Raw genomic sequence first — 15,563 nt, forward strand, 5'->3', positions numbered from 1 at the left:
GGTGACTGAATGCCATTTGTCCTTTTTAGGAATTTGACACTGACCACTCAGGAATCTCACAGCTGGTTAGCTAGACATAGGAAGTCCTACTTTTATTCCCCCCCCTTTTTTTTTTTACAGATGAAGAAACAGAGACTCAATGAAAGGAAATGATAAGGTTACATATGCAGCTATTATACATTTTATGTCTCTAAAAGATGGAACTGGGATTTAGTCAATAAGATTTTTATCAGAAATGCACCAGGATTTGCTTTTGAATATTCTGGATGTGGTAAGCGATGGTTGCAACGTTGAATTACAGTTGTCCAACTAAGAATCCAACTCCTTTGAAGCAGAAGGGGAAATGCACAATAAGTACGTACTTGTCTCGAGCAGGGTCTGGTCTGGGTGAGTGGGGCTAATTGAACTTGGTTTTCCCTGAGGAATTGCATATAAAGAATTCTGAGCGCTGCTTTTCTGAGCAAACTTCTGTCCTGAGAACAGGGGCAATAGTCCTTGGGGAATTTCCTCTATGTGTCACTCAGAAGCATTTTAGAGAGGGCCAAAATGGAAGGTTCCTTGGCAAACAATAAGACCCTGTAATTCTGCCTTATCTCTGGTTAATGAAGAGGGAAGGGCAAGCCTCCAAGCCCCCAGAATGCAGGGCAGTGATTGTCACCTCCAAACTTGAACAGATCCAGTGGAAAATCATTTATCTTCATTGCCCTGCAATCGTCTTCTCCTTTCTGCTTCTCCTTTCTCCAGCTATTTAAGAGGCTCTGAAATGCACAACATATTGGAGATGAAAGTGATTATAGAAAGCATAGGATTTAGATTTGGAAGGGTAATAGAGATAATTTTATCCACCACCCTTATGTGACTGAACTCATTCAAGGTCATACCACTCATTAATGGCAGAGCTTGCATTAGGACCCAGGTCTGCAAGATTGAGTACAGTTTATTTTCTTTGCCTATTTTATATGGTTTAGATAAAGGAATGAATGTATTTTGAATACTTCTTAGAATTAATATAGTTTTTATTATTTCCTGTAATATCTTTATTTAGTTTTGCTACAAAGACCAACTTATGCCACCCCCATACTCCACCTCCCAAACACTGTTGTCTTCATTCTCATTCTTCTTTAGAATATTCATTATATGGTTAGCTGACACTGATTTTATTAAACCTGGTAGTTTTGCATGCAATATTACTGAACCAACCACAAGGATAGTCTTAGCATTGTACTATCATTCTTTGCCATTAGAAAACCCGCTCCTACTTTTATTCTTTTTCTAGAATTAGTTGGTAATTCCTTTGCATATAGTTTTAAATCCATCCATATACATGTTGCTTCCTCTTGTAGAATATAAGCCGATCAAAGGCAGGGGCTGTTTTGTTTTGTTTTGGTCTGTGTAAGGTGTAACACAGCACCTTGCACAGAGCAGGCTGTAACAAGTGTTGGTGTGATTTAATTTCTGGGGTGTCTATTTCTTGTTGGAACTCAAACATGTAGTATGGTATAGAGTGAGGATTCAGGGAGCAATGCTTGAGACCTAGGTTCTAATTCCAGGTCTGTCTTTAACTACTAACTTTAACCAGTTAACTAGAACTAATTTCCCTTCTCTTGGCCTAAACTTTATTCTTTGTCAAATGTAGGTGTGTGGCGACAGTGGAGTAGGCGATCTCTAAGGGCTCTTCCAGTATGGACACTTCTTACCTTTTTTCTTACAGAGGAATAAGTGCCAAATTTAATCATTTGTTTAAAGGCCTTGATTACAACAGGAATTTAAAAAACAAACACTGAAATCTTTTAAGTCATTCATAACTAGATTCTCCTTTACACTCCCAAGAGGATGAACCTCAAGTTTTATAGACTTATAGCAGTCAGTTGTTTTGATTTCACAAAAATCTTCCCCTCCCAAATAAACTATGGTTTCTTTTTTTTTTTTATTTGAGAGAATTACTTGAAATCACTTTAGTTGTCAACTGTTTGGAGGAATATTATAATACCTGCTGAAAAAAAAAAGAAAATACACCAAGGTATCACCAGAAGCACTGTGAACATAAAAATGATCACATTGGACCAGCCCCATGCTTGGTCCATCCATCCAGCTCCAGTTTTTTATGCCAGACAGTGACATAGAGTGACAAGGCATGGTAAGGCACAGTTTCTCTACCATCCTCATTTCGCTTCATAACTCATTAGACATATGTCATCCAAAAAACTATTTAAGCCTTTTTCAGAATCTGTCTTTGGTCTGCCTTGTAAATTATACTTTCTAGTGAACTTTTAACATGGAATATAACAGGCCTTTTCTCATTTTGATTTGCCATTCTAGTTGTAGCCCTGAAAATGGTCAAGCATGATCTCGTCCTCAAAACCCTCTCATCCTTTGGGCCTTAGGACACTGGCCTTAGTTGACTCATCGTTAACCTTTTTCTGTCTGATGGTACCATAGCATCACATTCGTAATGACAGCTGACATTTATATAGTGTTACATAGTTTATCTATCTACACGTTATCTAATTTTATCTTTACCATATCCCTGTAAAGTAAGTAGTTCAAATTCTTTTTATCCCCATTTTACAAATGAATGCCAAAGTTCTCCAGGGATCTGTCCATCTCCCTTTACTTTTTTCCTTATCTGTCTGAACCCTGGATAGTTATTTGCTTCAAGAATTGCTATCATCTTCTTATGGATGATATTCAAATCTAGTCTTTTATCCATTTCATTCATAATTCACTTATTTATTCAACAAAAGAAGAAAAGAGAAATGAAGAGAAGTTAAAAGGAAAAGACAAAGAGAAGAGAGAAGGAAATGGAAAGAAGATAGATTTATTAAGTGCCTGTATGTGCCAGGCACTGTGCCTAGGCACAGGGGATACAGAAACAAAAACCTGTCCCGTCCTCAAGGAGGATACATTTTACCTCCGAAATTTCCACTTCTTTCTAATTCCACACAGTCCTCTAACATATTGATATTGGATATAGGTTCTCAAACAGAAGATCATGGCATCCAAGACAGAGCTGCAATCTCTTTCCTCAAGTACATTTCACCAGACCAGAAGATAAGACTATCACATTTCAAATAACTCTGACTCCAAGTTCTAAGGATTCTCTTGCTCATTTGTCTGTTTTTTTCTTCCACAATTCTTCTTGTATTCTGCTTTTAACTAGACTATCTATTGTAACTTCTCTGAGAACTGGTGTCAAGCAACCATACATATCCGTGAAAACTTTCTGCTCTGCTAAAAAAAAAATGTTCAGAAAGAACAAAAAGTCCAACTCCTTTGAGAATACTTCAGTTGAAATATTGGATGTTCAGAAGGAAAAGAAAAAACATAGTCCCTCTAAAAAGCAGCTCATATCAGCAGTATGTGACAGGCCATAAAACTACAGGAAGGAGGCAACAAAGAAATATTTTATTAAACCCGTTGTCTGTAGGAAAAAATACAAACATCTCAGCCTGGTATTTAAGCTTCTTCTCTAGCTGGATCTCAACTTCCTTTCCTATCCAATTTCACATGATTTCCCTTCTTTTCCAGTCAAACTAGCTTATAATCAATTTGAATATATATTTTATATTTTTTAAATAAATTTTGTAAAGCAACCTGGAAGTACATGGTAAAAAGTTATAATAATCATACCCTTTGACCCAATAATTACGTTGTTGGAAATATTTCCTGAAAGTGGCATCAAAAGTGACAAGAAAAGAAGCTATTTGTTCAGAAATATTCATAGAGACATTACATGTAATTGCAGAAAACTAGAAGCAACCTAAATACCCACAAATAGGGGAAATGACTAAATTGTGGGTACGTTAATATAATGGAGCACTCTGATGTTGATAAGATTGACAAGTGTGAAGAATGGCAAGAAATCTAAAAAGACTTTTATGAAATAATGTGAAGCAACAAAAACAACACCAGAAGAATGGAGTAAACATTTTGACCAAGTAAAAAGAATGAAAATGAATAATAGAAAAACAAACAATCCTGATGGGAGTTTGGTGTGAATGCAAAACCTCTATTAGTTAAATTAATTGATTTAAGTGTAGCTACCAAGTATACTTATTCGGATATATTGATGTTCAATATCTAATTGTGATAAAAATATTTTATATCTATGTATTTTAAAAAGTGGCCTGCTAACTACTCTTGGTATATGATATTCCATCTCCTGCCTCCATCTTTGTATAGCGGTTCTACATGCCTCAAATGTACTCCCTCCTTAACTTCTTCCATAAGAGTCTCTAATTTCCTGTAAGCAATAGTTAAAAAGAGATTATATTTGTAAAACATTTTGTATACCTTAAAGTGCTATATAAATGCTGTTAGTGGTAATAGTAGTGGTAGTGGTAGTGGTAGTGGTAGTAGTAGTAATTCAGTGACCACTACAAGGCATTTTATGTTACCAAATGTTAACATTTTCTAACTTTTGATACTTTTAACATACTTTTTACCTATATGCTCCCTCTCCACCCTCCCAAACCTCTCAGCAAAACATATTCTTCTTGATGGTTGGGACTATTTTTGTCTTTGCGTCCCCAGTGCGTAGCATACTTTGCACATAGTAAGCACTTAATAAATATTTGTTGAATTAAACTGTTGAAATGAATTTTATTTTATAACTCTTGGCATCTTTCTTTTCTGCTTATCATATTCTCCTTTGGTTTATGACTGCTTACAAATCAGGCCTGAAGAAAGGAGTTTAAAGCTGACCTCAGACACTTACTAGCTGTGTGACCCTGGGCAAGTCACTTAACTTTGTCTCAGTTTCCTCATCTGTAAAATGAGCTAGGGAAGGAAATAGCAAACTGCTCCAGTATCTTTGCCAGGAAAATCCCAAATGAGGTCACTGAAAATGATTGAACAACAACAAAATCTGCCCCACTAGCACAGTACTTGGCATGAAATATGTACCTAAAAATTTTTTTTAATTGAATTACATGGGATCTAGGATTCAAAGCCCATATTGCTGAAGAGAAGATAATATAACCTATTTTTGGTAGAATTGTAAGTAGGAAGCCAAAGGTGGAGCTTACTAGTGAAGGCAAAGACTTCTGAAGACATCTAAAGTAAAAACTTTTCTAAAGTCCCAAAGCAATAGATCCCAAAGTCCTAGAGCCAATTTTCTCAATTGTAAAAAGGACATAATAATAATGAATAATCATAACCTGACCTCACAGGGTTGTTGTTAGGATCAAATATGATAGCATACATAAAGTGCTGTATAATTATTAAAACATTATATAAAATATTATTGTTATTAATACTCTTATAATGATAATAATAATGCTGCTGCTGATAGACATGCTCCATCCCCATGAAAGATTGCTTCTATGCCCATTTTGTAAATTACTGTATGAAAGTAGCATCCATATCCTCCTTTTGACTGGGAATAATAGTAATAGTAATAATAGTAAATCTAGTAATAATAGCTTGCATTTATATGACCTGATCAGGATAAGATTGAGTACCTCAAGCATAACTTAACTCCTCTATAATTAGCCTGGGCCCAGAGATCCTTCACTTGACTGTCAGGTAGAACTAGGGCTTGGAATATGTTCATCTGTTCATATAAGCCACCAATCCCAGAACAAAGACCCTTCTTCCTATGTCCTTCCCTACCTTGGGGAAATAGTCTATTCAACGCTGGCATGAATCCTGGGGTAGCTTTAACCTGGTTGAAGGTAAGTACCATGAGTATACTTCACCCCTTTACATGTCTTGGCCCCAGGTATCCACTAACCCATGCCTGGACTACCAAGAAATAAGACCAGGAACCAGACATTGACTTTGTAACTTCGTGGGCTTACCTTTTACATTCTTTCATCCTACCCCACTTTCCTTAATGATTAATAATCAATCACGTTACCTTTGAAACTGAGAACATAACAATTTATTACCCTATGTCTCCATTTAGAATACCTATGATTCTGAATCTCTTTCTGCCTATGCTATGCCTTCCCCAGAGAACTGCTCCTTGCTCCTTCGTGGCCAGCCTTGTCACCCATATTCCTCAGTGTCTGTATCCCATGTTTCTCTAGCCTTTTCTCATGCCCTCAGGAAATCCTATTCTATAACAAACTGTCCTTCATACTTTATTAGACCTGAGGCTTTCTCTTGGAAATTAACATATATATATTTTTATTTATTTACCATTGTACTTATTGCTTTCCTCCAACAGGATGGTAGACTCCTTGAGAGCAGACAGTCACTAAACATTTATGAAACTCTTATGTTACAGGTACTGTGCTAAGTATTTCTTTATCCTTAGTGCTACCACAATGTCTAGCACACAACAGGGATTTAATAAATGCTTGCCAAATTAAGTCTGCTAGGTTTGCAAAGTACCTATTTTAATGGATCTTCACAAAAACCTTATGAAGTAGATATTATTGTTGTTCCCAGTTTACATATGAGGAAACAGAGGTTAAGAAAGTTTAATTGGCTCGCCCAGAGTCAAACATTGAGCAAGTATCAGAGGACAGATTTTTACGTAGGCTTTCCTGCCTTCAAGCCCAATTACTCTTTCCCCTATGCAATGAAACAATTGGTAGTTTTGTTTTCAGAGATTATCACTAAAGAACATTCACTATGGTAGTGGAAGCAGCAGTATGAATTAAAAGGAAGGGACAATCCTAGAGACACTTCAGAAGTAGAATCTGGAGGACCTGGCAACAGATTGCTGTGGGGAGCAAAAGGAAGGCAGAAGATTCCAAGTTGACTACAGGTTTCCAGCCTCTGTCACCAGAGAGAAAGCTGGTGTCCTTGACTGAACAAGGGGAGTCAGGAGGAGGAGATGGACACAGTATGAGTTCGAGAGAAATATTTATAACTGAATCTGTAGTTAATATTGTTGGTTTGTTATTTTAATACGCATCATCCTTTTAAATAGAAAGTCTACTTCCATGCAAAAGTATAAGCTCTAACACTATATTCAAAGCCGGGGAAAACGTAGATGGTTGCCATAACCATAAGCCATAACCAGGAACCATCTGGTGGCATAAACCCAAAAGACAAGGATTGGACCCATGAAGAAATATCCTGCGTTATGCGAGCCTGTGAAGAAAGAGAACTGATGGCACTGAGTGCACATTTAAGTGAAGTGCACATCTTTTTCATTTATTTTTCTTGGCTTTTTTTTCCTATTCCACAAAGAAGATGCTCTATTTCTAGGCCCTGGGCATGCTTTCTGGCTGTTCCCCATGCCTGGAATGGTCTCCCTCCTCTCCTCTGATTACTGACCTTTCTGGCTTGCTTTAAGTCCCAGCTAAAATCCACCTTCTTCAGTAAGTCTTGTCCAATTCTTAATTCCACTGCCTCCCCTCTGTTAATTCTTTCCTATTTGTCCTACACATAGCTTGATTTGTATGTATTTCTTTGCATGTTGTCTCTCCCTCCCCTCCCCCCTCTAGATTATAAGCTTCTTGAGGGTGGAGACTGTCTTTTGTCTCTTTTTGTATCCTCAGTGCTTAGCACTATGTGCCTGGCACATAGTAGGTGCTTAATAAATGTTTATTGATTTTTTTTCTTCTAGAACATGGCTAATGCAGAAATAGATTTTGTATGACTTCACATGTGTAATAGATATCATATTTCTTGCCTTCTCAATGGGGAGGAGAGAGGTAGAGGGAGGGAGAGAATTTGGAACTGAAAATAAAAATATTAAAGAAAAAGAATGTTAGCTTTTTGAGAGCAGGGGTCATCTCCCTTTTCTATTTGTATTCCCAGTACCTAGCACATAGTAAACATTTAATAAATATATTTTCATTTATTCACTCCTTAGAGAGTTGCCTAGGGCACTGAGAGGGTAAGTCACTTGCCCAGGGTTACTCAGCTAGTGTGTGTCTGAGGCAGGGTTGGAACTCAGTTCTTCCTGACTCCAAGTTCATAACTCTGCCCCCTTTGCCCCCTAGTCGGGATCTCAGCTTCATCATCTGGAAAATGAGGAGGTTGGAGTAGATAACCTCTAAGGGCTCTTTCGGTTCCAAATCTAAGAACCCATGAGATCCAACTCCTGCCATTACCCTTCCCTTGCTGGTAAGGGACATTTGATAAGTAATAGCCTTTTGTCTTTGCATTCTCAGTGCCCAGTAGAATGCCTTCTTTTTAAAAAAAAATGTTAGTTGAATTGAGTTAGTTGATTTTACACCAATTCCTATCTGTCCAAGAACCTAGAAAATGTTTACGCACACTATGGGTACTAAACGAAATTTGAGGTAAAAGATGTCATCAAAGAAATTTGTGAAGACAGAATGGTCATGTGGCAAGAGAGAAATGTATAGTCTTTAGATTCCACTGGCTGGTATTTTAACAATGAAAAGAGAAAGAGAGGAAAACCTCCAGTGCTTTGGGTGGGCTCTCTCTGATGAACTTGTAGAAGGACAGGATCACACAGGATAAGCAGGTGTGGTATGGGTGGGTGGTAGTCTGTATCATAGTAAGGAGTACCTACATGGATGAGATCATATCCATTTGAATACTTGTGTTGAGATATTCAATAAATATTTGCTGATTGATTTTTTTCTAATCCTCTCTTCGAAAACCTCCCAAAGCAGCTTTCAAAGTCCCCACCCTTCACTTCATCAGGCCATTATGGACAAGGTCCTTTTCATCTTCCTTATCCCTTTCCTTCCTCTCATCTCAGGTTAATTTGATTGAAGCTCCTTTCATTTGGCCAGGAATTCTCAGACCCTAAGCCTGTCCTCAAAACTGTGTACTTGTCTTTATTTAAGCAAGTCCTGAAATCCTACATCCTCTGGGAAGTGTGTTATGTGTTACTACATAAGTCAGAAAGAGATTATCTCCAGAGCCAAGGCCAGGGGTAGGTGAGGTGGGCAACTGTCTGAGAGCGCAACATACAATAGGAGGGATAGGAGGGTGTGTCGACAAGTACATTTTTATTGCACATATCGTGAAAGGTCTCCTGCGAAATGTAACAAATAAAGGCACAAGTTTCCACAGGGAGAACCCAATTCTCAAACTTTCCCTGCTTTCTCTCATCTCCGGCTAGGCTAGGGTGACACTCTAGCAATGATTGTCCTTCCCTTTACCCTACCCCACCCTACGCTTAGCCTTGGTTTGTACGAAAGGTAAATATTTATTCTTGTGTGTGTGTTTGGTGGATATTTATTATTCAGTTGTCCATGTCTTTTTCATGTTTTTCTGCAACAAAGCTTTTTGTTTGAAACATAAGGTCATGGAAGATTCTTTATATCACTGCACATATATCCTTTCATACCATGGGCAATTTGTACCTTTTTTTTTCCATTATAAAAAAGAGGACAGGGATGAGATAAGCTGTGAGCTCCTGTAAAAGTTATCAGCTCAGATTTCTTTCTGAAATTAGTCTGATTCTGTTCAATATCAGAATTCTCTTGGGCTAAAGTCCCCACCTTGCCCTTCTAGCTGTCTCTTAGTCAGATTTCACTTTGTATCTGATAACCATTCCTTCTCTGGATTTTCTTTTTCTTCTGCTCTGTTGGAGGATATACAGTTCAACCTGTGATGTGTACACAATCAGACAAACAGGTGTGAAGGCATAACAGGATCTTTGCCAAGTAGAGATGTTTTAAAATGGAGCTATGGAGAAAAACAGAACTCTTCTGAATTCCAGGGAGGAGCAAGGAAAGCCCCAAAAGTGTGAAATTCCTTCAAAAATATTCCCAGATCTTACTCCCCACAAATCTCTCACTACAGAGAGATCTTCATCTCGATATGTTGGCGCTGACCATCTTAGTGGAGAGAGCCCTGGTTTTGTCTAGGGCTGGTTACTAATTAAATTTGAGAGATTGGAGAAAGCTCTTCTTTGGGACTAGGTCCCCTAATCTATAAAATGAAGGGGCTGAGTAGTTGATCCCTAAGGCCTTTCCCCAGCTCTAAAATTCTGAGGTTCTAGGATTCCCCGTTTCCCAGCCCCACTGACCCCGCCTTCACGGCCCCGCTCCCAGTCCCCCCCCCCCAATTCTCTTTTCCTTAGTTTCTCCAGCCTCTCATAGGGCAGGGTTTGTTTTTACCTCTCAGGTTCTTTTTCTATCCTAGGGAAAAGACAGTGGGCTAGGGGCGGGTGCATATGTGTGTGGTGGGGGGAGAGGTGGGTGGGGGGGTGTCAGGGAGGGCCGAGGGAGGCGGGCCCTGATTGGCTGGGGAGGGGGAGTGGAGGCACGGAGTTTCCCACAATGCCCCGGTGCGGTGCAGCCGCGGATGGATGCTGCGGGAAGGGGCTGCCATTTGCTGCCCCAGCCAGCGGCGCGCTGACCTGCCCAGTCTCCTGCAGTCGTCGCCGCTCGGCCCCGGCCCCGCTTGCAGCCGGTCCACCTCAGCTCCGTCCGTGGTTCCTGGGGCCGTCACCATGAACACTAGCTCAGGGAGCGGAGAGGAGAAAGGGGCTGCCGGCAGCAGCAGCAGCGGAAGCGGCGGCGGCGGCGGCGGGAGCTGCTGCCGCGGAGCCGAGGGCGGTGTACCGGACACGCGGAGCGCAGGGGCTGGAGCCTCGGCAGCGGTGGCGGCGGCGGCGGCAGCAGCAGCAGCCGCCCTGGAGGAGCCTCAGGCCACGGGCCAGAAGGAGAAGGACGAGGCTCTGGAGGAGAAGCTGAGAAACTTAACTTTCCGGAAGCAGGTCTCTTACAGGTAGGAGAGAGAAGCCCAGGAGACCCGGTGATCTCCAAGTCCCTTTGAGGTGCTCGCCAAACCCACTCCATTCTCTTTCCTTCAGAACGAATGTCAGGAAGTGGGAGACACCTGCCGAGCTTCCCTTCTCTTTTCTCTCTCTCCTTCACCCCCCTCCCCCCTCGGAATCTTTATCCTCTGCACAGCTTCGTGTCTGGAGTCTGAGCCTGTTCCTTTCCCACCCCGTCCTCGGGCTGAGCTTCTGAAACCAGACTGGAGAGAAGAAAGGGTCCTTTGGTCCTTTAATTCAGAGTAGGGGTGTGGTGGTGGTGGTAAATCCAGGTAACCTGAGAGTCGTCCCTAAAGTTGCCCATCAGTCACTGCCTGCCTTAGTCACCACTCTTCCAATCCCCCAGATTTCTCTAGGTGGCACCTTGGCACTAACTTAAGAACCGAGATCACTCTGACAGGTAGAAGCGAAGAACAGCTTTAGACTTAGGAGGAAACATTATGGTCACAAAACCTGCAACTAAGAAATATATGTATATATATGTATATGTATATATGTGATATATACATATACATATATATTAGCATGTATGTGTGTATATGTCTAACTAGAGACCTATCCTTAGTATCATGATCTATGTTGCCTGCGTGTCTTTTGTGCAACAGTGTGGTGTGTGCCCAACAGTTTATTGTTGGTGTAATACTGCTGAGACCCATTATTAAGGGGAACACAATCATAATCCCTCCCTGGAATTATATTACTGGGGGTAGGGGAGGGTGATCAGGAGAAAGGTAAAGGTGGTAGGTGCTGGCAGCTACTCTAGCCAGAAAGGTGTAGAAGGGAAGCTCTCCACTGTAATGCATCACACTAAAAGGCAAAAATCAGTGTTATGCAGATAGGGTCAAGATATTGCCTGGTTTGGGCAGCTCAAATGGAGAAACTAGCTATTTGTCTTATGATAGACCAAGAAGTGGGGTAGGATTATTGTCATCTATTTCATGTTGAGGTTTAATAGATTACTTGAGAAAGGGTCTGAAAAAAGCAAGCTTCTTTCTTTTTTTTTTTAACTTACATGTTCCTTTCCAGAAAACCATATAGAATATCAAGCCTGTTAACCCATGTACTGTTATGTAAGCAAAGGCAGATGACAAAGGTGTGTGGGTTTGAAAGTGTGTGTGTTTGTGGGGGGAAGGGGATAGATAGGTGAATCACTAAGATGCATACAGACGTTTTGCCTGCTGGGGTCCCCCAGACTTACTGCTCTGTTTGCTCTAGTTATTTTTTGAGTATAGGTAATGTGATTTTTAACTTTTTCTCTGTGGCAAAATTGCTGGTGAAGTAGTTGCATTCCAGAATTCCTGTGTTGCATTTTTGCTCCCAGTAGGCTGAGGGAATTTCCCACCTGAGTTGCTCTTTCAGTTACTCACTTAGATCAGGACCAATCAGATTTCGATCTTCATATTTTGGGTTTCTAAAAATAGGGTAGGAGGGGGTGGGAGTGATGGGAAATTCTGGCTCTAGGGAGGCATGTTAGGACATAGAGCATGCTACTTCTTCGTTAGTCCTGGGGAAGCTGGAGCTGCCGTGCAATCCAGTGCTGTAATGATCAGGAGTTAATTTATGTGAATTCGGATTTATACTGGTGGGTCTCTGTTTTCCGTGGTCCAAAGCACCTCCTGGCATGGAAGAATCCAACCTTGTCATTTGTGTCAGCTAACATTTGCAAGGGAAAGCAGATCAATTCCCGAAGGAATTTTCTGTCTGGTCAGGTTTTTTTTTTAAATGAGAATGTATTGGAAAAGATGTCCAGTGCCAGTTGGTGCTCCCATCATTTTTATATGAGTGCATAACAATAGGCTTTTGAATTCATTTTAGTGAGGTGGGTGCTTTTTAAGCTTTATTTCCCTTTAAAAAAAATCTTTGCTGATTTTCGAAGATCTTGAAAAGATTTCCCTGTTGTTTTGGGAGCCATGACCTTTGACCTTATTCCTTATGGCCTACAAAATAGGGTCAGATGGTAGGTGGAAGGTGCAGCAGCAAGAGAATGAAGGCAAAAGACCCCTACAGATTATTCTTGCTCCGGGTAACTTGGAAAGATTACCTTCCCTGATAGCCATCTGCATCTGAGTCAAGTACAGTTGGCCTGAACCCTGAGCATGCTCAGAGATGGTCTGAATGGAAGGGAAAGAAAGCTTTTTTTGTGAAGTTTAGTGTCTGCTTGCCTAGAAGGAGGCCTTTACCTCAGCTCTGATAGCACCTGGGGGAGAAGGTGAGGGTCATAGCATCACAGGACCATAAAATTATAGATTTAGAGCTGGAAGGGGCTTTAGAGGTTATTGAAACCATCCCCCTCATTTTACAGTTGAGGATTTTGAGACCTAGAGAATTTAAGTGACTTGTCCAGGGTCACACAGCTAGTAAGTGTTTGAGGCAAGCTTTGAACCCAGGCCTCCCTTCCTGATTCCAAATGCAGCACATTATCTACTTTTTCCTGAGAAAAAGGGGTCAGGAAAAAGCTCACAATATGGCTCCAACTTGAGATGATTCATGAAGTGTGTGTTGTGTGTGTGTGTGTGTGTGTGTGTGTGTGTGTGTGTGTGTGTGTGTGTTGTGTGTATATGGGGTTGGGGAATGGGTGGGGAGGGAGACAATATCCCAAATCATGGATAAGGCTTTGAGCTGGAAGAAACTTTAAGAAACTTTCCACATCTGCCAGTCCATTCCCTTTCTTTTGCAAATGAGGAAACTGAGAGAAGAAACTTACTCAAGAAATAATAATCATTAATTGGTGGAGCTGGGATTTGAACCTGAATTGTTTGACTCCAAATTTAAGGCTTTCCATAGCATCAGTTAAGATTGTTGAAGAATGTTGCTATGGATGTAGGCTTGACTTTTCAGTGTTTACTCTGTCCTATAGAAGGGTCGGTTTATTTGAATATAGCCTTAGTCTTCCATTTTTAAGTAAGTTAAGAAACTTATGACTGTTAGAGGATTTGAAGTATGAATGCCTTACCTGCTCTATTGCTTTTCTGAGCTCTTTTGAAGAACATGAGCTTCTTGTGAAATGGCACTTGACGGAATGAGGGAAGGGGGTTATGTTTTGGGAGAGGTGTGTGTGTGGGGGTCTCATCATCTATTTCTGTTGCTAAGGAACATATAAGCCAAGGTTTAAAAATAAGTGAGGAGTGGGTGTGCATGCAATGACTCCTGTCTTTTTAGAGACCAGAGCCCTTTTCAAAAGCCTTTAAATAGCCATTTCTGGAGGCAGATTATTCATTTTGCTTGACTTTGACTTTGTTAAGGAAAATAAACTCCTTTCTACCCCAGATTTCCCTTCATTATCTCATCTTTCTTGAGGTATTTTTTGGTGGGGGGAACCATTTTTCCATGAGGAATTTTCCTTTCTTTCAATTCTTGTTCCCCTAGAGCAAGCAAGCAGGTTTTGTAGACAGCTGAGCTGAGGGTTTTATAAGGCAGTGTTAGTGAGCCAGTACTTTTCTCTTAAAATTAGTACCTTTTTTTTCTTTACAAATTATGGTGCTGCAACAGATACATACATGCAAAGGACTATGCCATGTGTAGGAGACTATTTTTTCCTTCCATTTGGACTCCCATTTACATCAGCACAATAGAAGTTATTCTCAGAAATACACCAGCTTTCAGGGGATTCATTTTAGGACTGCTCTGTGGGGTGTGCATGTGTGTGTGTGTGTGTGTGTGTTGTGTGTGTGTGTGTGTATGTGTGTGTGTGTGTGTGTGTGTGAGAGAGAGAGAGAGACAGACAGACAGACAGAGACAGACAGACAGACAGAGACAGAGACAGAGAGAGAGGAGAGGAGAGAAGAGAGGGAGAGAGGAAGAGTGAGGGAGAGGAGAAAGAAATGAGAGGAGAGGAAAAGAGGGAGGAGGAAAGAGAGGAAGAAAAGGGAGAAGAGAGAGAAGAGAAAGGAAGAGTGAGAGAGAGGGGAGAAAAATGAGAGGAGAGGAAGAGAGAAGGGGGAAGAAAGACAAGAAGAAAAGGGAGAGAGAGAGGAAGAGAAAGAATCAGAGAGGAGAGACAGAGAGAGAGAGAAAGAGAGAGAGAGAGAGAGAGAGAGAGAGAGAGAGAGAGAGAGAGAGAGAGAGATTTGTGTTTGTGTTCACACAGCTGCCCACTTGCTGCTTTTTCACTTTTCAAGTGTTCCATATACAGTTCTCCATGACCTTTTAGTTACTTACAGATCACATTGACTCCAACACGTTTGGGTACCTGTACTCCTTCCATATTTAAACTGAAAAAATTCCCTCTGGTGATTTGCAGTTAAGCTTATACATACTAACACATGGCAGGCAGAAAAATATAATTGTTAAGGACTGCCGAGAAACATTTTTTTCACCCACATGGCACATGCCATCTCTACAAAGATACCCTTATGAGATTTTCATATGGTGTTAAAAAAAATACTACCCAGGTGCAATGTGGGTGAGTATAGATTCCAATGAGAAATTCACACTTCTGCTATCATGTGGGCAGCTGAGTGTGAGAATAAAGTATGATTCTGGGGGGAATAGCACTGGGATATACTTCTTATGCTCTCACCTGCTTGCAAGGTGTTTCATTGCCCTTTACCTTGGTTTCTCTATCTGTAAAATGAGTGTGGAAATACCTCCTCTTTGAAGGGGCAAAAGGAAGGTGAATTAAAACTCATTTGCAGGCTGCTTTCTATTGCTTAGACTAAAATGCTGAATATACACAAAGTACTCCAATTCAACAAAATCTTTATTTAGTGCCTATTTTGGTTTTTTCCTAGCTTGGCAATAAAAGCATTATGTTAGCATTTCATTTCTTCTGTCCCCAAAACAGGAGCAGAAAGATAGAAGAAAGGCTAATGTGGACGTAGGAAGGATGAAGTGAATGAAGTTTTTACTTCTTAATTATTTCAGACATGGTTCACTTCAAGAAAGTCAACTAGGAAAA

At 40.6% G+C, this 15,563-nt stretch overlaps 1 protein-coding gene across 1 annotated transcript in view; it reads left to right on the forward strand.

The window, feature by feature from the left end:
• The first annotated feature begins 10,174 nt into the window (after positions 1-10,174).
• DGKI (diacylglycerol kinase iota) overlaps positions 10,175-15,563 on the forward strand; it is a 478,924-nt gene continuing 473,535 nt past the window's right edge. The window contains exon 1 of the mRNA XM_078153519.1: positions 10,175-10,617. Coding sequence (XP_078009645.1) covers positions 10,196-10,617 — 422 coding nt within the window. The 5' untranslated portion in view covers positions 10,175-10,195. The remainder of the gene's footprint in view (positions 10,618-15,563) is intronic.

This window comes from Phascolarctos cinereus, unplaced genomic scaffold (assembly GCF_003287225.1).
Source record: "Phascolarctos cinereus isolate Bilbo 61053 unplaced genomic scaffold, phaCin_HiC Scaffold_1;HRSCAF=81, whole genome shotgun sequence".
Classification (NCBI taxonomy): Eukaryota; Metazoa; Chordata; class Mammalia; order Diprotodontia; family Phascolarctidae; genus Phascolarctos; species Phascolarctos cinereus.